The 25436-nt window shown below is 54.0% G+C and overlaps 1 protein-coding gene across 1 annotated transcript; it reads left to right on the top strand.

The window, feature by feature from the left end:
- Window positions 1-1836: 1836 nt before the first annotated feature.
- On the top strand, window positions 1837-21481 carry NPHP4 (nephrocystin 4). The gene is made up of 29 exons (XM_066334237.1): window positions 1837-1858; window positions 2102-2316; window positions 3168-3299; window positions 5065-5237; window positions 5567-5631; window positions 5908-6063; window positions 6806-6942; window positions 7654-7820; window positions 7894-8020; window positions 9429-9602; window positions 9726-9855; window positions 12077-12123; window positions 12819-13009; window positions 13103-13294; window positions 13883-14067; window positions 14297-14457; window positions 14848-15028; window positions 15885-16001; window positions 16192-16271; window positions 16431-16648; window positions 16737-16926; window positions 17079-17162; window positions 17257-17413; window positions 17736-17821; window positions 18699-18784; window positions 18866-19037; window positions 19599-19778; window positions 20576-20719; window positions 20886-21481. The coding sequence occupies exons 2-29, from the start codon at window positions 2179-2181 to the stop codon at window positions 21024-21026; spliced, it is 4011 nt and encodes a 1336-aa protein (XP_066190334.1). The 5' UTR covers window positions 1837-1858; window positions 2102-2178; the 3' UTR covers window positions 21027-21481.
- The last annotated feature ends 3955 nt before the right edge of the window (window positions 21482-25436 follow it).

Genomic DNA, 25436 nt, shown 5'->3' with positions numbered 1-25436 from the left:
ATCTTGGCACTTCTTGCCACGGTCCTGGCAGCAATGGGGCCAATAACCACACTGCCTGCTCCAAACCATGCTGACACTGACAGGGACCACTCAGCACTGCCAGGGTGGGTGATCCCAGCAGGCTGCCAGCTTTCCAGGAGCAGCCAGTACCAGGCAGGGGAGGTCATAAACCCTGTCCCATTTGGGGATGCTCCCAGAACCAGCCCATCAGTGGCTTTGCTACCCCCACAGATGGTGGGAGGCATGTGCCAAGTCGATTTGCTCCCGCTCCATGATGCGTCTGACCCACAGACCCGCAGGCCATGAACAGGAGGTGACAGCTGGCCTTGCCACCCTCCTCATCAAAACAATAATAGTAATAACTAATAAAACCAGCAGCTCTCTTGAATCTGCCATTGGCAGCTCCGTGTAGAGGCATTTTCTGCTCACCAGCTGGAAAATCACTGCATATATGCAACAGGCCTGTATAAGGGATGTGATGGAGACTGGATACATCTCACCCAGCCCGCTCTGGCACTCACCCACGGTGCTGCGCTGTGGCTCCCAGCAACGCTTGGGGAAGAAACCTGTGGTTTTGGGAAACAGGCTAGGTGCCCTGCCCACACCTGCCAGCAGCACAGACCATGTCTCACCTGGACGGGAGCCTGCGGTGCTGGCGTGAGCAGTCCCATACCGGCCACAGGCTGAACAGGCAGGGGGCCTACAGGGACCCCCATAACCAGGAAAACAGTCCCAAAAAAATGGAGGCTGGCGAGACAGAAGCTCGCGAGCTTCGCGCCTGGTAGAAAAAATGGTGAGGCAGCGGCAGGAACATCTGGGCTGCGAGGGGACCAGGGACCCACCACAGGGCTCGGGGCTCCTTCCATCCGCAGCCCTCTGGTCTCCGCAGCAAAGCGAGACAAGGAACGGACTCAGAAACGGCAGCAAACTGAAGGAAGCTGAAGGAACCACGACGTTTGACTCACTGTGCGCAAATCGGCTCGGGGGAAAATCCAATATTCCCACCCCCGTGTCACTGGGGCTTTGTCGGCGGCTCACACCGTGTCACCGGGGCTCCCGCCCTGCCGCTCCCGGTATACGGTGACAGGCCTCAGGCCACCGAAGCATCACGAAAAGCATTCACCTCTCCTTGCTGTGGGGCGAAGGGACAGCCAACCTCCCCCCGTCCTCGCACAGCCCAGGGTCCCACTGGGCCGAGAGCAGTCGGCGGGGCTAGGGCCCCCCTCTCCGCACCAGGGAGCGTCGGGAAGGGCGGTGCGGCGGGATGGCCTCACCCGTAGCCCTGCCCGCGGCCCGGCCCGGCCCGGCTCTACCGACCCCGCCATCGCCCAGCCCGAGCCCCGGCCCCGGCCCCGTTCCCCCCGCGCCTCCGCACCTGCCCCGCGTCCGCCGCTCCCGCCGCTCCGCCGCCCGCCCTCGTGGGGGGCGGCCCCGCCCCGCCGCGCCTGGCCCCGCCCCTCCCACCGCCCATTGGCCGCGCCGCCCGCCTCTCGCGCCGCATGCAAATGACGAGGGTGACACGCCGTTCTCATTGGCTGCAGAACCGGCCGGGCCCAGCGTGAGAACCCGCCCCTCGCGGTGCGGCACCATCGCCCTAGTAACCCGATGCTGAGCCGGGCGCGACCACCCGCGCTGGACGGGGGAGGATGCCGCTGCCGCCGCCGCTTCCGTCCTGTCGCCGCGTCGCGCGCCGGTGCGGGATCGCTCCGGGATCGTCTCGCCGCTGTCTGTCTCCGCTTTCCGGCGGCAATGGGGTACAGGAGGTGGGCAGCGGGCCGGCGAGCAGTGGCAGCGTGTCCATCCTCCCCTCGGGCCGGCTCGCGGTTGGTTGGGCCCGAGAAGATGGCGTCGGGGCGCGGTGAGTGAGCGGGGGGAGTGCGGGCGCTCGGGGATGGGGCCGGTTCAGTCCCACGCACCGGCGTCCCGTGGGTGCGTGGGCGGGCGGCCACGGGCCAGCCCTGCCCTGGCTGTACCCGTGTGCATCTCCAGGCGGGTGCGGGGCTGGCCGGGCGTGGGCAGCGGCTATCCCCACCCACGTGTGGTTGTTGCGGGGAGCTGTGTATGCTGACTGTGCGGGGTCCGTGTGGCTGTGTTCCCGCAGGGTGCGTGTCCCCTGGTGTTCCAGCCCCGCGCCCGCCGTAGCTGGCACCGGGAGGCAGCGGCGACCCCCGGGAGGCGATGGGCGAGTGGGACCGGGTGTTCCGGCAGCACCTGGCGCTGCCGCCGCACCCGCAGCGGGGCCGGGCCCGGCCCCCGCCCCGCTCCACCGCCTTCCGCTGCGTCCTCAAGTACCTGCACGGCGCTGCCCTCTCCCAGGTAGGGGCGAGCGGCCCCGCGAGGGGACCCCGGCAATGTCTTGCTGCGCCTCTTGTTTCTGCTGAGTCTCACTGTTCATAGAATCATGAAGTAGTATGAGTTGGGAGAGACCTTACACATCATCTCCTTCCATCCTCCTGCCATGGGCAGGGCTGCCTTCCACTAAACCAGGCTGCCGTTTCCACCCTGCTGGCTTTGAACACTTCTAGGGATGGAGCAGCCACAGCTTCTCTGGATGACCTGTGGCAATGCCTCACCATCCTAACAAGGAGAATTTCTCCCGAAGATCAAACCCGAATTGCCCCTCTTTCAGTTTAACCTCCCCTCCTCCTTATTCTGTCACTTTCTGTGGATGGACAAAGTCACTCTCCATCTTTTTTCTAAGCCCCTTTCAGCATTCCTGCCTGTATGTGTCAGCCTGAGCTCCCAACGATGGCTTTTAAAACAAGATGGTTTTGGGGATAACTAACTGGAACTCTCCCAGAAGCACAAAGTTGTTTCAATACTATGCTTTGTTTCCTGTAAATTTGAATTAGCATTTAATTAATTTTTCTTTTATATTTTTGTTAGTTTAGGTAAGTATATTTAAATTAAATTTTCTGGATAGCACTTTAATGCCAATTGCCTCTTTATGCTTAATCCTTAGTTTTCCCACTTTTCCTTTCTGTCAGCCTCTGGCTTGGAGGCAAGTTCTGCAGCAATGGACAAAGCTGTCTGTGGCTATGTGCCTGATCTGGGCATCCCTTAGAAAACAGGAATTATATCTCTTACCAAAGTGTCTTCTGAGCTTTGGGGATGCAGAGCTGGCCCGTCCCTGAGCGTCCCCAAAGGCGGTGCGTTGTGCCTTGCAGGGAGCAGAATACCAGCTGCGCCTCTCCCTTTTCGATGCCACCTACCACCACTTCTTTGGGAGGACGTGGAGGAGCAGCTGGCGAGCTGCTGGTGCTGCCCCACTGCGCTCGGCCAGGGCAACCTTCAATGAGGTGAGGGCTGACAAGGGTCTGGGAAAACACAGAACTAAACCCTTTTCCTTCCCAGTGTTTCCTTGACTGTTTGCTTGGAGTGCACCCCAGATACTGTCCATTTATTAAGCTTTATGTTTGCGGTTTATTGGGGAAATCAGGGTGTTGGGTTTCCTCTGAGGTTGGTGCCACCGTGGGAGCAGCAGTGTGCCACCGTGTGCCACCTGCCGTGTTCGGAGCTGGCGGCAGAGAGCAGTGTTTCCCCGCAAGAGAGCAGTGTTTCCCCACAAGTGGGAAGGAAGGGAAGGAGCAGCTGCCCACCCTCCTGCACAGCGCTTCTCTCTCCTTATCCGGGAACTAAACTCTCCCAAAGCCATACTTTCATCCACTGCTGTTTTACCAGCAAACCCGGGCGTCCCTTAATGGGGGCATCCTGGTGCCCCATAGCATGATCCATGTTTTCCAATTCATAGCTCCTGTTTCCACCTCCTCAGTGCTGCAGGTGAAGTGAAGCACAGCTGGGCCCCGTGCTCTTCCTTCCTTTACATCAGCAGTGACATTGAGGGGCGTTGATGTGTGCGTTTCTCTCCCAAGTGTTTCAGTACCGTCCCACCCCGACTTGTTTTGAAGAGGGATGGATTGAAACTAGGGCAGAGAGTGCTGCAGAGAGAGCTGAATGCTGGGAGGAGCTGCCTTTCCAAATACATTCCCAGCGTCTGCAGGCTTCCTGGGTGTTTGCCATGTGGCTGGGAGCAGTTGGCAGGAGTGTTGGGGGACTGTCTTGCAGCCTCTCTGTGGTGGCTGAATTGTGTGGCCCATCCCTGCAGCTGCAGGGCTCGGGGTCTGACAGAGGAGGGGTGATTTGCATGCGAGGTGGGATCTTCCAGCTGCAGGAAAGTCAGCAGCTCATTGTTAGGAACAGTTCAGGTGGAGCTGGAATTGGTTTGTGACAAGTGAGGGAAGGAGGAAAGTCACTGCTCCTCTGCCTGTATATGCTGTGTGCTTGCTTGCCAGCCTCACCAGAGCAGGAAGGCGTGAAGACAGGGATCAGAGTCTGCTTATGGGGTAGGTTTTGTCCTCAGGGTCTAGGGGAGAGGAATGCAGGCAGAAACAGCTGTGTGCATTCAGGAGGGGCCCTCAAGCTCAGTGACACAGGAGATCCCCTGTCAGGGCTCCCTGTGCCTTTGCAGGGTGAGCCTTGCTCTGCCACAGCAGTCAGGTCGTTAATCCAGCATCTTGCAATAAAGGCTAATGGAATAACGATTTATGTCCCGGGGTTGATGTGAGAATGTCTCTCTCTGTTATTCCTTCCTGACAGCCCATATTGCAGTAAACGTTTTCCCTGAAACACTGCCGTAATGAGTTTTTAATAGAAAGATTAACCTAGCTTTAAATTCTGTCCTGGGGAAGTGACCTGTGTCCTGTCCCCTCCTACCTTTAGGTCCAGGCTACTCCCATGTCCCTCCCTGCTGCAGGAAGGTTTCCAGCTCCTTTTTCCTTCTCTAATGCTGTAGGTTTGGGATGCATCTTCGCCATGTTCATTTTGGGTGTGCAGCCTGCGAGTTACTCTGTAAAACAGGTGTTGGCAACAAAAAAATGATACTTGAGACTTAAGGGCTGAGATTTTATAGCAGTGCTGGAAGTAATTTGCCAATAGCTTCTGTCTGGAAGTTTTAATGCATGTTCTGGTTGTGCCACTGAGTGTCCCAGCACAACAGGCATTGCTATGCATGCAGCTGCTGCTGCCAGCTCTGAAATAGCCCATCTCTCTTCTTTCCTGTCCCAGGTTGTTTATTTCCACACCTCCTTGAACCACCCTAGCATTGCTGCTGTCGTAGAAGTGGTAATGACGGCTGGGAAAAAGGATGAGGGCTCTCAGCATCTTTCCTGTGGCTTTGGAATCATCCCCCTCTTCCGTGGTGGATCAGAGGTGACAGACCCAGCCACTGAGGACAGAGCGTAGGTTCCCCTGGTGCTGTGTGACAGGTCACACTTGGAATTGACGTGGCAACATGTACAGCTGCTTTGGAGGGGAGTGGGGGAAAGGGTGGTCCTGGGGCTGCAGAAACAGTGCCAGCATGTAGAAACCTGGAATTCTTCACTCTGGGGAAGCAATGATGAATTTGGAAAGGATGCCTGTCCCTTCCCTAAAGGACAGGGCTTTTCCAGAGTGGGCTGGGTGGGTTTTGTTGCTGAGCAGGGGCTTTGTGGAAGATTGAGATATAATGGTGGAGATGTGCTTCAGGGTGGATTTACTGACTGCTGCACATGGTGCTCTTTGTTTTCAGGCTGAAGCTGTACCATGGGACACCACGTGCCCTACTGCACCCACGCTTCCAGAACCCTGTGGAAAGTAAGCAGCAGCCAGACATGGCATCTCAGTCCTTTCTTGGTGGCTTTTCTTACCCAAATGTGTGTTGTATGTGTCTGCTTGATGTGAGACATGGTCTGTGCCCTGGTACTGCTCAGTGGATGTGCCTTACTGCCAGCCGGGAATGGCTTGGCTGGACAAACTCAGGTTTTCTTTTGCTCCTAGCACGTGTATTCACAGATAATGATTCATTCAACACTGGGGTTATGAAGCTGTCTCCTCAGTTTTGGTCATTCTGGGATGTTTTCTTTACTTCAGAGAACAAATACATGACAGTGATGGAGAAGAGCCACCTGCAGTATGCCCTGAAGTCCCACCCACCCCTGGAGGCAATATTTCACCTTCTTCCTGAAAACCTGCTGATATCTGGGATGCAGACTGTTCCTGGTGTGCTGCCAGCACATGGAGACACAGGTAAGGGCTCTTTCTCTTTCCCTCTGCCTGTGCTGGTCCTGCTTTAAGGCAGTGGGTCCTTGGGTGGCTGTGGGCAAGGCAGGCAGGGCACTGGGATGGGATTTGTGGGAACACAGTGGTTTCTCTGCAGTGTCTCCCCTTGTCAAGAGCATCTCCTCTGCATGGGGTCAAAGCCCTCATGCTAAGAGCTCAGTCTAGAATCTGCCAAAATGGCTCAGTCAGTTCCCTGTCCATTAATTAGTTGCTCCTGGGAAGCTGCTAGGGATAGGTGATGGTTGGTTTAATTACAGTCGTTCAGCAGAATCTTAGAAACAGTTTTTGCAGCTTGTTTAAACTACTCAGAGGCAGGTTCAGCATCGCTAGGGACTGGCAGGTTTGGGAGGATGAGCTCTTGCCCGCCTGGCTTTTAGTAATATCTCCCTATGGCACATTGCCCTTTGAGCTTCTGCAATTAAAATACGTGAGCTGAACATTCAGAGGGTAAAGAATTCCTCAGAGTTCTGCAGCTGAATTGTTCTTCAGGTTCCTGCCTGGAAAACCTACTGCTGATGGCTTTGGGGTAGTAACTGTTGGTACTGAAGCTGAGCAAAGTCTTGAAAGCAGCTGAGTCCTCGCAGGTGTTCAGGCCCATGTTCAGAAGCTGAGTGGGCAGAGACACTGCTGGCACTGCAGGGCACCCCAGCACAGCAGTGGAGGGTTTCTGTTTGCTTGGGAAACCTGTGGCCACCACCTTGTCTTTCAGGTGACTGCTTGCAGAAGCCCCGGCTGATGAAGACAGTCACCTGCTATCTGGAGAGGCTTTTCATCCGGTTGTACCCTTCCCTGGAGGAGTTTGAGGAGGAACTGCTGGATTTATTGAACAGTGATCGTTTGCTCCAGGTAAGTAGCGTGTTGTGAGGGTGATGAAACCCTGGCACAAGTTGCCCAGAGAAGCTCTGGCTGCCCCATCCCTGGAAGTGTCCAAGGCCAGGTCAGACAGGACTCGGAGCAACCTGCTCTAGTAGAAGGTGTCCCGTGGTTGGAGGTGGAACAAGATAATGCTTAAAGTCCCTTCCAACCCAACCATTCTGTGAGTCCATGATTCTAGGTACTGCCAATGTGGTTGAGGCAGGAGAAGCCACAGTGTAGAGCAGTAATTTTAGTTAGTGTCTGGAATTAGGGGTGGGGTGAAAAATGTCAGGTAAGTTACATTCATGTATTTGTTTCTCTTGGAGTCTCCAATATTTTTTTTTCTGTGGAAGCCTTTAGATTGTTTCCCTGTTGGATTAGTATGTGTGTGCTCTCTGTGGGCTTTGTTTTGAACATCCTGACACTCATAAGCAGAATTTGGGTTTACTTTGCTATCAGAAGAGCAGAGATGAAATGCAGTGTGTATTGAGTCCATCTCTTTGGAGTGGCAGCCACTGGCCAGGTTCTTTCTTGCCAGATTTGCGCACAACAAACTCTGCTGTAAAGACAAAAGATTTTAATACCCATCATCTGCTGGGAGAATAGGTCTTGCTTTTCGAGTTTCTGAAGGGTTGCCTGAATTCTTCTGGCTGTGGTCAGCACGTGGAGTGCTGCTCAGGGTGGAAAACATTCCTGTCCCAGGCTAACACTGCTCCGGATGGTGAAGAGCTGGTGGTTCGGGAGCGGCGGCTGCACGTTGGTGTCCACAATGGCCTGCGCTTCGTCCGGGCTCCGCAGGTCGCCGTGCTGGTGCCAGACATGGAATTGTCACCAGGTGGCTGCCAGGAGGTGCCTAGCTCTGGAGCCAGGTAAGGGGGAGCCCCTGTGCTGCTTCTTTCCTGCCTCAGATGCCTCCCACAGCCACTTCTCCATCCCGCACAGGGATGCAAGTCAAGGCCTAGTGCTGAGGAGCCGCATCCAGCTGAGCGAAATGGTCCCTCACCCGGCATTCAGGGTCTGCTTCCAGCTGGAATATGTCTTCTGCAGCGCGGGAAGAGCTGGTGGGAAGGTAGGGCTGAGAGTGTGCATGCCTTCTCTCTGTGCCTGTGAAGGGACAAGGATCCATTCTGGAGGAGTGAGCCTTGCTGAGGAACTCCTTTCCCTGCCCCTGTTTCACCATCCTGCTCCACCAACTTGCAGTAGCTCCTTGTTGCATGGCTGTGCTGTGTAATGCAGGGCCCTGCAAAGTGTGCGGGTGCCTTCCACAGCACTGCACAAAACAACCTGCATGGCTTGGTGAATTATTTTAATGACATGTGGTCACATTTCTCCACCATTTCTATGTAGCTGAAGGAATGTAGCCTGCAGCATTCCCACAGTATTCTGGCAAGCTAATTTGGAAAATTTCAGCTTTTTTTGTAGTATAAAAAAGGCTTTTCTTTAGAATTTGGCATTTATGCTGAAAAGAGGATGACCCATCCTGCTCCTTTTTTTTGTTTGTTTTTGTCCTGAATGCTGAGGTTTTTCTGGGTACTTCAGCCTGATGTTCTCAAACTGTGAAGACAGGAGAAATCTCTGAGGGTGGTCTTTGCAGTCAATATACTCTCACCTACTTACTGATTGTTTACTCACATCTTAGTTTAACCTTTCTGCAGGTTAAACCCAGCTCAATGAGTACTGTGTATGCCCTCCAGAGACCTTGTGCTGTTGGAGCCATCAGCTCCTGGCTGACTGAATCGATGGCTAAGCATTTGTTAGGAGGCTTTAAATGTCCCTGTAAGATGTTCATTGAAAATGTAGCAAATATCTCATGTTAAGCTGTCCAGAGCCAAAGTAGGAGAAATGGGCATTTCCCATTCCCACCCCACAGAATGCGTGTGCCAGACCAGAGAGATTTGTACTGAGAAGGGGGACACTGGACTGTGCTGTTGGAAAGCTGAAGTCCTGAGGTCCCAGGGAGATTTGGGGTTCCAGAGGCAGATCTGTTTGTCTCTGGGAGCTGTCTTGGGCAGCAGTGGAGCCAGTCCCTGTGGTGCAACCCTGGGGCAGAGTGGTTAATCCCAAAGCTGCTTGCAAAGCTGATCACCTTGTCCTTGTCCTTGGTGCCATAATTAGCTGTGAGGAGGATGGTGGGTGCTGGCAGAGCCCTCTCTTGTTTCTGTGTCTCTCCTTTGGTTTGAGGGAGGCTGTGGATGCGCTGGGTAAGTGGAAACCTTTCCCCTCTGCCAGGGATGGGAGGGTCTAAAACATATCCCTTTGTGCAGCTCCTTGAGGGAGGCGGTTACAGAGGCATAAGGTCCTAGAAAGTGAAATATCTCCAGAGCGGGATGAAGAGTGGTGGCTTCTGTGATGCCAGAGCCAGGTGTAAGGAGGCACAGTGGGGAATGGGAGCCGATACCTGTCTGGCAGCACCCATTCCCAGGTCCTGGCAGTGAGGTGGGGCTGCCTGGTGCTCACTGCACTCCCCAACCCCGCAGGCTCTGCCCGGCAGTGCCCGCCGGGAGGCGGCCGACATGCGCTCGGTGCGCTGGGCTGTCTGGAACCCTGTCCTGGGCACCGGTGACACGGACGTGGTCCTGCCCCTGCGTGGTGGTGCCTGCCGTGGCCCCTGCCAAGCCTTGGTCTACCGGGCCCCACCGAGCTCCCGGCAGGTAAAGGTGTGCTGGCCCCTGGCTGCTTTGCCTTCGGCGCCAGGGTGAGGGAGCTGCTGTCGGAGGCACGAGGGAGGCTGCGTGTAACACGCTGTCTGAAAGCATTTTCCTTGCCAACTTCAGGGGAAGCACGTGGAGTCTGGGACTGTCCAATTCCATGTTTCCACTGATTCGGAAGAACATCTTGTAACTGCTGCGGAGATCCTATGTAAAGACAGGGACGAGTCGAAGCAGCCTCCTACGCCATCGCTGAGTGAGTGTTTTCCAGATTGCTGACATTTAAAATATAGAGTGTGGCACTGGTGTCTGCTCGGGAGAGAAAACAAGACTTCAGTGAGTTTCAGCGAGCTAGTTATGAATTACTGGAGTGAAGCAAGTTTTTGTCAAGTTGAATTCAGCTCTTATTTTTTAACTTGCAAAATTCCCATGTGATAGTATTGCTGAGCCATGTGCAAAATCCCCAGGGATTGCCAGTGCTGCCCCAGCCTGATCCCATTCTGGGTCACTGAGTGCCTTGGCCACATCAGCAGCACATTCTCACTGCAGGTACTGCTGCTCCTCTCTCTGCACTCAGAGTCTCTCCAGGTAGAGAGACACAGGGTGGATTTCTTATGGGGACAAGAGAAATATTGGTTGTAGGCTGGGGAAATGTAATCTGGTTGTGCCACCACTGAGGGAGTGTGGCAGCAGTCTGAGTTGGGTTGATGTGTGCAGGATGTGCTGGTTCCTGGCTGCAGAAGAGCTGGCAGCACCTGTGCCTGTGCACAGGTGCATCTGTCTGTAGTTTGAGGGGCTACCTGTTTGGGGTTCTAGCACCCCTCTGCTCTATTGGAGATGGATGGAGAAATGCTGTGAGCTTGGGTGTGGGCATGAGGTTGTGTCCATGCACTGTGCTCCTAAAAATCCTCTTTGGCTTGTTTCACTCTCATCCCCATTTGGTGATTGGTGGGAAGCAAACTCCCCTTTCTTTGCTGTGCTGCTCCTGCTGGGGTCCCAGCTGTGTCTCGGGGTGATACTTTGGACACCAGGCAGGATTTCAGTGTGTGTCATATCTCCCAAGCTCTCTGATGAGCCACTTGGTGCCAGCTCACAGGCCAGGAAATGCCCATTACAGTGGGTAGCTGTTCCATGGTGGCTCCAGTGCTGCAGTGCCTTCCACGAGATGGCAGTGGCACCATGGCTTTGCTGTGATAAATCCTGTGTTTCTACTGGTGAGAGCCAGGATTGCTGCTGGGAGGGGCTTTGGAGAGGAAAGCTTAAGGGGGAGATGAAGGGATCTGGTGATGTCGGGGTATGTGGGGTTTATCTCCCTGCAGAACAGGCTGCATCATGACTGGTGCTGCTTGAAAAGCTTTTCCTGGTGTCTTTCAGCTGTAGGTGGCTGGGATGTTGATGGAGTTGTGGTGTGATGAGGGACGAGGGAAGCAGGTGCTGATGCTGAGCTTCCAGCCTGATGCTGGTCTGGAGTGCTCCAGCTTGGAGTGCTGGGCTATGGGCTGTGTCCCTGGTTAAGGGAGATCTCCATCAAGGTGATTTTCAGGGACAAACTCCCTGGTGTTTCCCAGCTCCAGGGGGCCTATGGCACCCAGGGAGAGCTTACAAGTGAAACGGTGGTCCCAGAGCTCTTTCTCTCCAGCCTGTGTCCCAAGGTGCTGAAGAGACTATTGGGTTAACTTTTTGTAGAGCTCTGTTGAGAAATGTGCTGCTGCCTGGCTCAGGGGAGGCCAAGAGCTTCTTCTGTCAGCTCAGAGGCTGGTGTTGCTGCTGTATCTGTCCATCAGCCAAAGCCATCCTAACTGGATAGAAACAGTATTTTAGGCATGAGGGAAAACGGGGTGGTTTCTTTTACACAGCAGCCAGCATGGAATAGCTGTGATATATCTGTAGTGGGGGAAAGCAAATTAAGGTCTCAGCATCACGTGGATGCAGAGATGGAACATCTGTGCCCCTGCTCTGCTGCGAAGGACCTGCGGCTCCACGGCACAGCGAGCTCAGCTGTGCTGGCGCGAGAGAGCAGCCCAATATAAACACGATGAAGCTCCCACCGTTTCGGGGCACAAATGCTCGAGCAGATGAAGGGAGTGACAAAAAATAACAGGGAAGCGATGAAAACCTTAAGTATCCTAAAACTTTCACGTCTCATTAAGCATCCCACTTAGGCAGCACCGTGTGGCCGTGGGGCACCGCGGCGCTGTCAGGGGATGGGGGAGCTGCTGTTTGTGGCAGAGTTAGCCTGATTCACGGCAAAATAAAGGATGGATCTGGAGATGTGCTGTGTTAACCCCCAAGCAGCAGTCTTATTGGGAAATAAGTCGAAAGAAGTGTTTGGGTGATGGTAAGCTGCTTCACTGTGCTGCCTTCGCCCCTAAAATTGAAAAAGGCTGGTGGGAGGACAGGGCAGGTTTGGTGGCAGTGGGTGCAGCTGCAGTTATGGGGCCTGAGGGTGATGGCTGCTCTATGGCATCTCTCCACAGGAGTGCCAACCCCACGGCGAGTGCCAGTCTCCCCACAGGGACCAAGGGTAAGTGCCACATGGACCAGTGGATGTGGGTGGTGGGCAGCAGCATTCCCCAGGGGATGGCCCACATGTAGGATGTGCTTCTGGACCCATTCCCTGCCTGTTTACCTGTCTGCTGCGGCCAAGAGGCACTAAGTGTCCTCAACTCCAGCTCCTCCAGGCAGCAAACCAGCTCCTGCCTGTGGTGTGCTGGGGGAGGTTCCCTGTGCTCTTTTCACACCCCAGGAGTGAGGGCAGCTCTGGTTTTTGACAGCCCAGATTTGCAGGGTGCTGTTGTCTCTGGTATGTGCTGACAGTGACACACAGTTTGTTCGTGCAGAGCTCCCAGGATTTAAGGAGAGCTATGAATACTGAGAGCCCTCTTTATGCTGCTTTATATCTTGATGCAGGAATCAATGCACACAAATATTTTTGATGAAATGAAATGCCTCATAAGGCTGCATTAAACAGTTTGATCTTCCTGCTGCATGTGCTCATCCCTCCTTCTTGCCAGGGAGTGAGCAGCAGAGAAATGGCAGTGGAGGTGCAAACCTTCTGTGGCCAAGTTGTACCACTTCTTGCTGGAATGACAACAACTGAGGCACGTGGTGGCTGAGCTCCTTTAGCACAGAGGGGCTGCTGGCTCAGCTTGCCACAAGGGCTGCCTCAGGGGGCTGCCTTGGGGCTGTGGGAGCTCACCTTTGCCACTCTCTCACCAGCTGTCAGTGTCCCAGCTTGTGGCCTCACCACAGGGCACAGGCCAGACCCTGCAGCAGGATGGGGGCATCACCCACCTGGAGGCCGACCTGGGCTCACCAGATGCAGAGCCCTGTGCCAGTGACCAGCTGCGGGCGCTGCCCTTCACCCCACTGCAGCTGCCCATGGCTGCTGTGGGGCTGCAGGCATGCAGGTGACGCTTGGCTGCCCCTCCCCAGGCTCCTGTGGCCTCACCTGGTCTGCCAGGTGTCCTCTTTTGTGGAGCTCACCCCTATTCCTCCATCAGTTCCCACGTGTCCCTCTCTCGTGCTGCGCTGGCACGCCTGCACGCTGCCGGCTTTCCAGACATCCTGGACTGCAACCAGGAGCCAGTGGAAATCTCAGAGCCAGTGGAGCTGGGCACTTTCAACCTGCGGCTGGAGGAAGCTGACCCTCTGCAAGGCAATGAAATAGTCCTGCAGTTCCTGGCTTTTGGCAGGTGGGATGGCAGCTTGTGGTCTTGTGTGGGCAGATCCCAAAGGCCTCCTGGACAGAGTCCTTTCCAAATTCCCCCAGTCTTCTTCCCTGCTTGGGCAGGAGATGTTCTTGCAGAGGTGCCTCTTCTTTTAGCACCTGCTTTTGTGCTTCCTGGGTACTTTTAAGTCATAATCCGTTTTTTTTAAATTGGATCCATGAGCCACAATGTGATGTCAGAGCTCATTAATGCAGGGTTTCTCCAGAAATGCAAATGGAGTTGGCAAAGTTGGCACCTAAGGGGTGGCTTTGGCTGGATAAGGCCCTGCTTCTGTTTTTTCCATGGCTGGCAGTGTGCTGTGGGAAGGTAACATGCTGCCTTTGCTGGGCGCCTCCATCACAGCATATGGCAGGAGACAGCTGGAATTACAAAGCTTTTTGGAAAGTTAAGGCAAACCGTATGGCCGCTGTCTTCAGGAAAGTCCAAATACTTGTGGTGCTGCCAATCTTCTCTTGTTCTTCTGCTTCTTGGCATGTGCCAAATGCATGAGGAGCTCATGACAGAGTGACAGTGCCATGCCACAAGTAACCCAAACCCCTCTCTCTCCTCAAGTGATGCTCAGGGCAGTGTGGAAGGGCGGCAGCCGAGGACTGTCTTCCTCACCTTCCAGTTCTACCGTTTCCCACCGGTCACCACGCCCCGGCTGCAGCTGGTCAGCACAGACAGGGGGCTGGCAACGGGGCTGGCTGTGCCAGCACAGCTCCTTGTCCGTGTCAACGAGGATGGGACCCTAACCAGTAAGCTCTGGTTTTAGCATCCGTGTGTTGGGTGGATGAGGGCTGGCCTCTGGCCCAAGGGATGGGCTGGTGTCTGTTAATAGCAGACCTCTGCTGGTTTGCGCATCGTGAAAAACATTCAAAGTGTCCAGTGTTTGAAGTAGAGCACAGAGTGTTAGTTGCATGAGGTGCACATTGAGGCGTCCCACCACGCCAAGTGCCATGTCTGTGACAGTGTGGGGTCTTGCAGGACCACCAGGCTTGCAGCTGAAGTACATGGTGGATCCAGCTTTCCTGCGGCCTGGAGAGCACCTCTGGTTCCTGCGGTACCTGGCTGAGCACAGCCTCCAGATTGACGTCTGGGATGGAGACTCCCTGCTCCATGTTGGGTCTGCTGCCATTAAACTGGAGGTATTGGTTAGATTGAAGGTCTTTTCCCGTGGCTGGTAATGCTGAAGGGCCCCCCTGCCTGTGTGGAGTGCTAGGGAAGAGCCCAGCTCTCCCTTTGGTCTTGTGTTGAGATGCTGTTGCGTTGTCCTTGTGTCTTCAGTAATCCCTCTGTGTAACCGAGTCTGGTGTCAGCTTGACAAGCCCCTTATCACAGGATTTGTTATCTTTTCCTCCAAAGTGATGACAAAGCATTAGCTTACTTCTCCTTTTCCTGGAACTCTGGCAGTATTCTAGCACTAAGCCCCGCAGAGCCAGGACATCCAGTGCCATCCATACCCAGACCCCTTGACTCCTCTGGACCAGGCTCCCCAGTAACTCGTTGCGCCTTGTCTGTCTTTGCCTTGTCCCCAGCCCCTGCTGCGTCAGGGCCAGATGGCTGTCAGGACCTACCACGAGCTGGAGGTGGCCACGACTGAGTACGAGCCAGATGGGATGGTGATGGGCCGGGAGGCTCTGCGGCACGGCGCCCTGCGGCCCCTCGGTGTCCGTGTGGCTGTGAGGGGCCACCTCCACCTCTGCCTGGCCAATGTTGGTGAGAACCCACTGCTCGGGCAGCCCAAAGGCTTGGGTGGGGCACACGGCATGTGCGGGGCTGTACCTGAGTGAGACCCAGGCTGGCAGGGATGTCATCCTTCCCAGAACCAGCTGGCTGCTTTTATTTTATGTATTTAATTCTGTGTCCTATAAATGTGCAGTGACTCCAGGTTTTAAAATCTTATCTTCAGAGGAGAGATTAGCTCCATATAAGATATCTTAAATCGTCATTTCCATACTTTGCCTGCAAAAGGCCGATAAGCTCCTGGGAAAGAGAATCTGAGATCCACAACCCAGGGAGTGGTTTAACTCGCACCCCAACAAAGAAGAGGGAGGGAGGGAAGAAGTAGAGCCACTGTGCCAGGGCAGCAGCCACCCTTTGACTGGTGTTTTTCCCATCCTCTTTTTTTAAACAATTTCAAAATACTGTTAGAAGCAGGATGGCAAAGCTTGGTGTCCTTTCCTGAAGGATGGGGATGGGTGTATAGGCTGGGCAAATACCTGGTGGGCTTAGAGTCTTGTGTGGCTCCACTTGGCACAGCATTTTGGGAGTGGGGAGATACAGCAGCACGTGGCCATGCTGTGGGAGGCAGAACACAGAAATGAAAGCAGGAGCTGGTGAGGGGCTCAGGACGGTGTGTACTCTCAGTGCTGCTCCATCCCTGGGCAGGTGACTGTGTGACAGAACAGGCTCGAGAGTGTGTGAGGCTCTTAGGGCATCATTGATTTCCAGATATTCCCTCCTACTTGTGTAAATTGGCTGAACAGAGCTGCAGGGGGGTAAAAATGGGCAGTAGATTTTATAACAGTGAAAATGGATGGTTTCCGCTTACTCCTGTCTCCGCTTGTGGCAGGTCACCCGTGTGAGGAGACCCCAGAGCAGCTGGCATCCCACTCCCGCATTGTCACTGCACCAGACAGCACTGTCACCACCCCAGGTGGCAGCCGACGCTCCCTGAATGCTGCTGGTGGTGAGTCCTGCTGGGGCCTGGCCTGTCCCCGTGGGTTGAGGTGGGCAGGGTGTCTGCTGCTGCAGTGCCAGCTGTGGGTCAGCTGCCTCCTCTGGTGCTCCCCTTTCCAGCCCTGCAGCATTGTGGGGCTCTCGGGGGCTGCAGTATCTGGGCGGTTGTTCCTTGGTTCCACGGTGGTCTCTCCTCACAGGTGGGAGGACGACGTGGGCACGGAGGCTGGTGGATGTGGACAATGAGCTGGAGGCCACACTGCGCAATCGCCGGCCAGAAGTGAGCCTGGCCCCCAGGTGGCCCCTCAGTGACACCATATCCACCCTCTGGCTGCGGCACATGGTGGTGGTGTGGCTGCAGGAGCGTGCTGGTGGCAGGAGAGCATGGGTCCAGACCCCTGTGGTGTCTCCGGGCTTATGGTCCCTTCCCTCTCAGCAGGGCTGGCCAAAGCAACGTGCCTGGGACCTGCAGGTCATTGATGCCTATCGGGATCACATCAAGGGAGAGAGCATCTACCAGATGCTCAGCCAGGCCATCACAGCCACCCGCACTGTCCATGCTGTGCTGGGGACAGCTGAGTTCTTTGAGTTTGCCCTGAAGAACCCTTATGGTGTCCAGCACACTGTGACCATCGAGGTTGACCACCCTGAGCTCAGGTGAGGGCTCCCCTCTGTGTGTGGGGAGGTGCCAGGATGGTGCCAGCTTCCTCCCAGTCCTCACCACCTCTGCTGCTCACTGCCCCAGTGTCATACTGGACCCGAGGGAGTGGCGCCACTTCAAGGAGCTGACCAAGAGTGTTACACCAGTGGAGGAGGATATGTTCCATCTCCGTGATGACCTCAAGCCACAGGTCTACCTGCGTCCCAGTGAGACTGTCCACATCCCCTTCAAGTACCAGACCTTCTCTGCAGACCCTGCCGTGGTTGCAGCGCAGGTGGGCACAGGCCCCTGTTTTGAGCTGTTCCTGGTATGAAGTGTTCCCCTCAGCTGTGTTTGGCAGCTCAGAGCTGGCTGGAACAGCCACGGGGAGCAGCAGCAGCCACAGTGATGCTGCACCCTGAGGGAATTCACTCTTTCACCCTGCAGGGGCCGGCTGGGCTGAGCACAGGTGCCAGGGAGAGCCCTCACTCCCTTGGGAAGAGCGGGGCCAAGCAGGCAAAGCTCATCCAGGTTAGGGGCCCAGTGAAACACTGCTTGTGGGGCTGCGTGGGAGGAGCAGAATCCCTGGAAAACCCCATCCCTCTCCTGCTGGCCCTCGGGACAGGTCTCCTTCCAGGTGAGCGGGGGGAAGCCCATTGCATTCCTGCGGGTGAAGGTGGAACCACAGCCCCATGTGGTGGACCAGACCTTCCGCTTCTACCACCCAGAGCTCACCTTCCTGAAGAAAACCATTCGGCTGCCTCCTTGGCACACCCTCCCTGGTGAGTCTGTGATATGTCTGGCGGGGCTTGGGCTCTTCACTGCTAGTCATCATCCATAGTTCATGGAGCCTTTCTGGAGGCACAGCAGCATCCAGAGAGCACGTTGCTGCTTCCTCACCCCTTCATGGCCCTTCTGGGCTTCTTGCATGCACTCCGTCCATATTTCTCTGTTAACTTCAACCAGAATTCTCTACACCTGCACACCTATGTGGTTTGCTGGTTGTCTAGCTTGAGGGGTTCTGTGTGCAGCTGCGTGGGGTGCAGGGGAGAGGCACAGGCAGAGGAAAAGCTGAAGGTGGTTTCTTTGGTCCCTTGTCCACAGGCACACCAGTGGGGATGCCAGGTGGGCAGCCTGAGATGTTCGTTCGCTGCAGTGACCCTGACATCATTTGTGAAACCAAATCCTTGGTATGTTACACTTTGGCATCGCTGTTCCTCCCGTCCTTCTCCTGCAGATTGTTTGGGTTGGCAGAGAGCTGCCAGTGTGGGTGCAGCCACAGAGCATCCCTGTGTACCAGCCCGTGGCAGTGACACAGTGGCAGCGATGAAGCTGGAATTGCTTTGTATTCCCAATTAAAAGGAGCTGCATTGTTTTGGCGGGGGAGGCTGAGCGTTGCCCCTTATCGCATCATGCAGCAGCCCGCGCTTGCTTGTTCTTTTGAGCAAGAACCAGATGATTCAGACACTGGGGAAAAGCAGCCTTTTGTTGGGCTGGGATAGACCTTTCTGCTGCTCAGGGTATCCACAGCTGTTGGCAGCACGTGGTGGGACCGTGTGTCCTTGGGGTGCACAGCAAAGCCTGTCCCTGCTGAAGGATGCTGAGGTGGTGGGGTAGCTCCATGCCCAGCCCTGCACTATCCTACTCCCTCCCCGAGCAGGAGGCTCTCCTGGGCTGGCTCCACAGCAGGAAGGGGTGGAAGGGAAAAATAAGCTTGGGCATGTCCATGCAAATGGCGACGAGGGATAGTTGCTAATTGCTGTTGCGGAAATGCGTTAGTATGGTAATTGGATTAGGGCTTGTTAGAAAACTTGCGGAAAATTTGCCAAAATTTGATTACAGATACAGACCTGGAATGTGATAGTCATTTGTATCCTCTTTTGTAATTAAAAATACTGAGAGAGCTCAGCCAAGCTGTATAATAACTTAATAATGTAGTTTAACGAGGTAGTGAAAGCATCTGCTTTCGTAAGGGAGTTGGTGGTAGTTCCCACATTAGTGGGAAGATACCCCTGGGGTCCTCATTAACTGGTCAACTGCTGGGACAATGCTCTGTTGTCTCTGCAGGGGCCTGGTGAGCCACAGGACATCTTCCTCAAAGTAGCCGGAGGACCAAGCCCGCAGATCAAAAAGTTCTTTGTTGCTATTTATACGTAAGTAGGAGGACCCCAAAAGGGTGGGGAACATTGACTCCCATGCTGTGTGGCGAGCCCTGTCCGTCTGTCCGTGTGCAGGGACGCCTGGCTGGCAGCACCTGTCCAGATCTGGCAGTTCTACCTGCACTCGCTGCAGCGCCTGGACGTCGCCTGCACGGCTGGGCAGCTCACCCGCCTCTCCCTGCTGCTGCGTGGCACTGCAGCCCCACGGAGGGTGCAGGCCTTCACCTCCCACCCCCAGGAGCTGGAGGTAACCCCCATGGCGGGCTGGGTGCTGGCTGGCCTGGGTCAGCCCAGAGAAACCCTCTCTGGAAAGCAAAAGGCAACCCACGCGGAACTGTGAACAACTGAGAGCCGTAAAGCGTTTGTGATAATTATCTTTTGATTAGAGCTGTCATGTGTAGGATCATTGGCGCGAAACCCCGGAGGGCAAATTATCTGCGTTAATGAGACTGTCTGAAGACTCACAATTTCTTTAGAATTTGTTCGTCCGTAATTGGAAATGTGAATAATGAAAGGCAGAAAAACTCCATTGCTGTCCTATAAAGGAAAGGCAAAGGCTCCTCAGGCAAAGCCTGTGTGGGGGAACCCCTGGGTTGGGAAGCCCTGGGTGTTCCCGAGTGGCTCTTGTCCTGCCTGACATGGATTAGTCCCTGAGTATTCCTGGGGCTGGGAGGTATGGGATTCAATAGAGGTGGAAAGGGGTACAGGTTTTTCAGAGGAATTTAGTCTAATTGATGCTCCAAGCTGGACTTCTCAGGGCTGTGATTAGCCATTGTGGGTGGCTGTACTTCCAGGTGTTGTTCCACAGGTGGATCCAAAGGGTGCCTTCCTCCTCCCTGCCAATGGCATTCAGGACCTGTACATCGGCGTGAGGCCACGGCGGGCTGGCAGCAAGTTCATCTACCTCAACCTGGTGGATGTGGAGTTCCACCAGCTGGTGTCCTCCTGGCTGCTCTGCCTGTCCTGCAGGCAGCCTCTCATCTCCAAGGTATGGCAGCTCTCGCCACTGCGAAACGTGGTGATGGCGCTGGATCAGTGGTCGCAGTTCAGCCAATAACCTGGGGCTGTCTCCTGCTTCTTCCTCTCCTTCCATCTGTGTTTTTTTTGGCAGTTGCCACCATAAACACACATTTAGCCCTTGGGGTACTTGAATAATCTCACTGAAGCCCCTGGTAAAATGTCTTTTAGGCTGTTTTGGAGGCAGCCCCACGCTGAGGAGCGGCAGCTCAAAAGTATTCCCAGTTGTGAAATTAGAGCTGCAGCATGCTGCTTTCGATTAGCGCTGTGCTGGCAGAGGCTTGCCTCAAAGACAGAAAATTAGATTTCCTGGCTAATGTGTTCCTTCTAAAAATGTTTTCCAGAACCCCTTGGTACTGGGAAAAGTTCAGATTGGCATTTACGCTGATGCCCCATTGTCCTGCCACATGCTGCTTTTGCTATGGGGTGTTAAGAGAATCAGAGTAGTTGGGTCTGGAAGGGGCTGTTCAGGGTCATCAAGTCCATCTAGTTATCTGAGCACCGCAGTTTGTCCTGGGAATGGGAAGGAGCTGGCTAGTCTCCGCTGCTCTCCCAGCCCTTTGTTCTTCACACTCGTAATTAATTGTTGCTGCTTTTGATCAAAGGTGGGTTCTTTCTGCTAGCTGGCAGAGCAGATGTGAGGTGTGGGAGGGGAGGGCAGTGTGTGGGAGGCAATTCTCTCTGGTGGGTTTGGGGGAGTGCCGTTGTTGCTGCTGCCCACCCTGCCATCTGTGCTGCCTTACCACAGCCCCCTGCTTGTCCCCACAGGCCTTTGAGATCTCGCTGCCTGCAGGAGGTGGGAAAGGCTGCAACAAGCGCATCACCTACACCAACCCCTACCCCTCGCCCCGGCTCTACTTCTTATGCACCAACCGCCCCGACCTGCTGCAGTTTAAGGAGGACTCCTTCGAGGTACGTCCTGCTGCCAACACTCCTCCCTTGTCAGGCCCCTCATCTGGCCAGGCCAGGCGATGCTGGGTGGGTGCCAGCTGTGAGGGACGCCCTGGCCAGGGGAAAGTGGGCACATGAAGAGGCCTGGCTACCTGCTGCCACCTCCTCTGGCCCTTTTCTCCCACAGGTGGCTGGAGGGGAGGTGTACACCATCGGCCTGCGCTTTGCCCCGAGCCAGACTGTGGGGGAGGAGGAGATCCTGATCCACATCAATGACCACGAGGACAAGAACGAGGAGACCTTCTGTGTGAAGGTCCTGTACCAGTGAGGCCATTTACCCATCACTGCAAAGCTGCAGGTTCCTGTGCCAGCCCAGCAGCTTCATCAGCACCGCCTCGGGGATGCCTGTGTCTGTCTGAGGGTGGTCATGACCCCCTATCCCCTGGTTGTCACCTTGCCAGGCTGGGGGGTGTCACTGTCACCGGGATCCCCAGGCATTGCTGTGAGCTCTGGTGGTGCCACGTGGCTCCATCCACACAAATCGAGACGAGTGGATGCGTTCGTTACGGCACTTTGTGACTGCAGAATCTGTATTTTTGTTAAGCTTGATGATATTTTAGGCACTTTGAATCTTTTTTTAACTTAAAAAGTTTGCAGATTTGATTCAGCGGAATATTTTTAAAGTATTTTATATTCAACGGTGAGTTTTGTACACGCTAAGGCAGTTTTACGGGATTTTTTATACTTTTTACTCATCCTTGATCCATAAAAATTGCTGTGCACAACTGTCAGAGTGTGGCAGCATTTTCTTCCTGGGGAAGTGGAAATCCTCAGCATCCCTGTCCTGTAGAGATGAGTCCTGGAGGTCTCCTGTGTCATCCCCATCCCTTGGAGCATCCTGGGGGTCAGGGCAGGGACTATAAATGGGACTGGGAGGGCAGGGCAGCCCACCAGCTCTGCTGCCTCACTCTCCACAGGCCTGAGGCTGGTGAATTAGTGGCCCCGATAAAGTTGGGTGCCGAGTTCCTCTGCCTCCCTCGCACTGATGGGAAATGACAGCTCATATTTTAGAAATGATTATACTGTCTGCAGCACAGAGAGGCCCTGAAGTTGGGTTATTAAAGTAGATTAGCTGAATAATTTTTATTACATTTTCACACAACGATATGTCTTGAGGCTTATGAATGAGCTGGTGCTGTACCTGCAGCACAGGCAGCTTGAGTGGTGAATGATGTACCAGCGTTCAGGGGCTGCCAGCACAGGGACTTGAGCTGAGCTGGTGCTTGAATGGTACTGCCTGCTCCCCTGCAGGACACATCTATGGCCCAAAACCTACAGAACTGTCATTAAAAAAAGTTTCCCCATAGGAAATGCAAATGCCTTGTGTCCCTTCTTGGCATTGTGGCCATGGCGCTTGGAATTGCTTCTGCTGCTGCCTCTCAAACTCAAGACAAGTGTGGAGACAGCTTCCTGGGTTCCCACTTGTTAATGAAGTCATCCCTGCTAATGACAATGAACTCAAGCACCCGTGCCTGGCATGCAACTTGGTGTGCTCTTCCCATTTGCATTCATGTCAGGAAGGAAACTGGATTCCAGTAATGATGCAATTAATTTGCCCTAAAAATCTTGGTTTATGTTTCATCACCAAGGTGTGCAGGGAGGGGAGGAACTGAAAAGCCCTTCCCGTGGGTTCAGTAATTCTTGGGGGTATTGTCTCTCTTGGAGCAGATGCAAATGAGACCTTCTAGGGACTGGAGTGTCACTGCCTTGGCAAAGGCATTGCTGGAACGGGAACAGAAGAATAAGCAGAGCAGAGACACCTGGCCCCAGCACCCGGGCTAGGGATGGGGAACTAAAAAATGGCAACTAGTAATGAGAGAATAAGGTAAAAAAAAAGAAAAACCAACACAGGAGCTGGAGGTAAAGCTCCTGCAGCAGCTGAAGGCCGTGGGGAAACCAGCTCTCAGGATGCCTGAGCCTCAGCAGGATTTGCCGCCAGCCCAAACTTTTAAACCCAGCTTGTTTTCCCCATTATGAGGAGGAAATTACGATTGCCTGAGAACCCTCTAATTAAACAAAGCCTCACCATAATATTTGCTGGGAGCTCGCCAGCCCTGTAATATGACATTACCGGGCATCTTTATTAGCTGAAATGAGTATTTAGCGCCTCTGCCAAACCGAAAGCTGATTGAGGCGCATGGAAGCAACACCAGCAAAGGCTCCTGTCACCTGCTGGTGAGGCAGCATCACGCTGTGGGGCTTTCCACTGAGACAAACCCTTTCTTGGTTATTTCCATGTCACCCAAATCCAGCCCAGCAGCCCCAGTGTGGGAGTTTGGGAGGTTTATTCCGTTTCTCCTACTTGTCTCTCTGAAAGTGCGTTACCGACTTGATAAAACCTGATTTAATGGTTACAAAACCCAGAGATAAAGCTGCTCTTAATGGATTTCTTTAAGATCAAGGCTGTCAAATAGGAGGCTCAGAATCCTTTCTACGGTGAGAGCGACTATATTAAGTGCACTCAATCACGCCCAGGCGAAGGTTCCCTAAGTGAGACACTGGCTGGAGGAAATGTATTTTATTAGCATCTCAGGGGAAAGGAGTCTGGCAGGAAGCATGAGGAGCCTCTGAGCTGCAAGTGGCTGTGCTCCCGTTCAGCTGCAATGGATGGAATGTGAAGGACTTTGCAATCACATCCTCACTCCCTAGCTGGTCCCGCAGGGAGGAGAGTGATGGATGTCATGGTGACATCACAGGAGCTGGCCTGAGGGAGAAGAACTCCCAGGGAAGGATGTTCACCTGGGAATGGTGCTCACAAAACACACCTCAAAATCCACCCTATGGAGCTCAGCTCCTGCAGGGTCTGATGGAGATTGCGGCATCCAAGGGGGGTGGTGCTCAAAGGCTTTTTGGGGTGTCAGATGGGGCTCACCCCAACCAAAGGGAGAGGTGAGGGAGAGTCCTGGGCAGACCAAAGCTTAAAACACAGATTAGTTTTTCATAACAATTCACAGCTCCATAATGAGAAATTTGCAGCAGTTCTAAACTGCTGGTTGCTTTTAAATCATTTCCCGTCTTTCTGTCTCTGGCTTGACATTTGATGATGAATTGAGTCTCTGTGTTCATTTACCCACTGATTTACTGTACGGAGGTGGGAAACCGCATCCACCTTAGTGAAGGTCAACATAGAGCATTTGCCTGTAATTTCCAAATACTATTAAGGTTTTAAAATAAACTGTAGGTGCTGTAGGCAACAAAGGCCCCTCTTGCAAGGCTGATGCTGCAGTGGATTCTTCTGGATGATGAGAATGGGTGTGTGGTAGCAAGAGCGGATCACTTGGCTTTGTCAGCATGAGGGTACATCAGACTGCACCCCAAATTCATGTTTGATTTTAGGGACACAGTGATCTGAGCACTGACAGCTGCTCCTCACCTCCCAGCCCAGATTAGCATCAGGTTCTCATCCTGCTTTCCCATGGCTTGATGAAACCCTGGGAAGTTGGAGGGAGCTGCCCCATGGCTTCCCCTGAGATGCTGGCTTTGTCTCCTGCTGCAAGACCCGGTGGTTCGCGGCTGTGAATGTATTTGGCGGTGTGAGCAGGAGGTTTGGCTGCGCAAATGTCACGCAGATCTTATCTCAGGGGAGACATCCTTCAGTAATTACAGTAAATGAAAAGTCCTGGAAGCCATGCCTTGGAGGTTGCAGCCTTCTGTTTATCTCCAAAGTCTGAAGTATGTGTAGAGGGAGCTGGGACCAGGAGTCCCTGTGGTGTGGGGATGGTGTCAGGGTTTGCTTTTACCCAGGTTGCAGGCAGCAGGATGCTCTGAGCTCTGCCTGCATCAGCCATCTGCCCCCTTGCTGCAAATTAATAAGCAAATTCAGAAAAAATAAAAAACAAAGTCTCTCTATGGATAATTTGTGCACAGAAAAGGGGCCAAACGAATTAAATAAATCATTTGCTGCTACACTGGTCCCATTTGGTTCCCTGCCTTTCACAGCAACTTTTCAAGCCTAATGGTATCAGATACCCTTTTGGCACCCATTTTCAGAGCTACAGCCCCCCCCTGCTGCTCCTTAATGCAGCTCATCTCCTGCCTATGGCTCCCAGGGCCTCTGCCAAATCAGCACTTCAAATTAAAGTCTTCCCCACCTCTCCCTGGTTTCCATGGAGATCCGAGTAGATGCTCCCTTCCTTCTTCCTCTTGAGCGGATGGAGAGGCCCCTCCTGGGGATGGCCCTTGCAGGGCCTGAGAGTCTCTGAGAATCCAGCAGTTTTGCAGCTGGCTTTGCCATGTGCAGCCACTGGTGGCTTCAGTCCTGATGTGCTGGTGACCCTGTCCCAGTGCCCCATTCCACAGTGAAGCATCCCAGGCATGCCAGGAACAGGTTCCCAGTGTAAGTTTTCCTCCCATGTTGGAGCTGATCCACCAAGGAGCTGGCGCAGCAGAAACTCTTCTCCTCTGGTGGGAATGAACTCCACAGCTGAACGAGGACCAGGCTGGTTTGTTCGTAGCACCTTTACCTAAACTATGACTAGACTTCTGTAGTCTGCACACAGATTTCCCAAGCTGTGCCTGGAGCTGTTTGGCCAAGGCTACTCCAGCAGTGGGAATGGTGGGGGGAATGCCCTTGCACGTGTAAGTGAATGGGCAAATAGCTGCGAGATCTAAGGAACGACAGCAATTATGGAACAGAATTATTATTAATGTACTAATTTACCTGGGAGCCAGGCTGTAT

The sequence above is a fragment of the Sylvia atricapilla genome, chromosome 22, assembly GCF_009819655.1.
Source record: "Sylvia atricapilla isolate bSylAtr1 chromosome 22, bSylAtr1.pri, whole genome shotgun sequence".
Taxonomy (NCBI): domain Eukaryota; kingdom Metazoa; phylum Chordata; class Aves; order Passeriformes; family Sylviidae; genus Sylvia; species Sylvia atricapilla.
The sequence above is the reverse complement of the archived record's forward strand: the minus strand, read 5'-3'. Positions and strand labels throughout refer to the sequence as shown.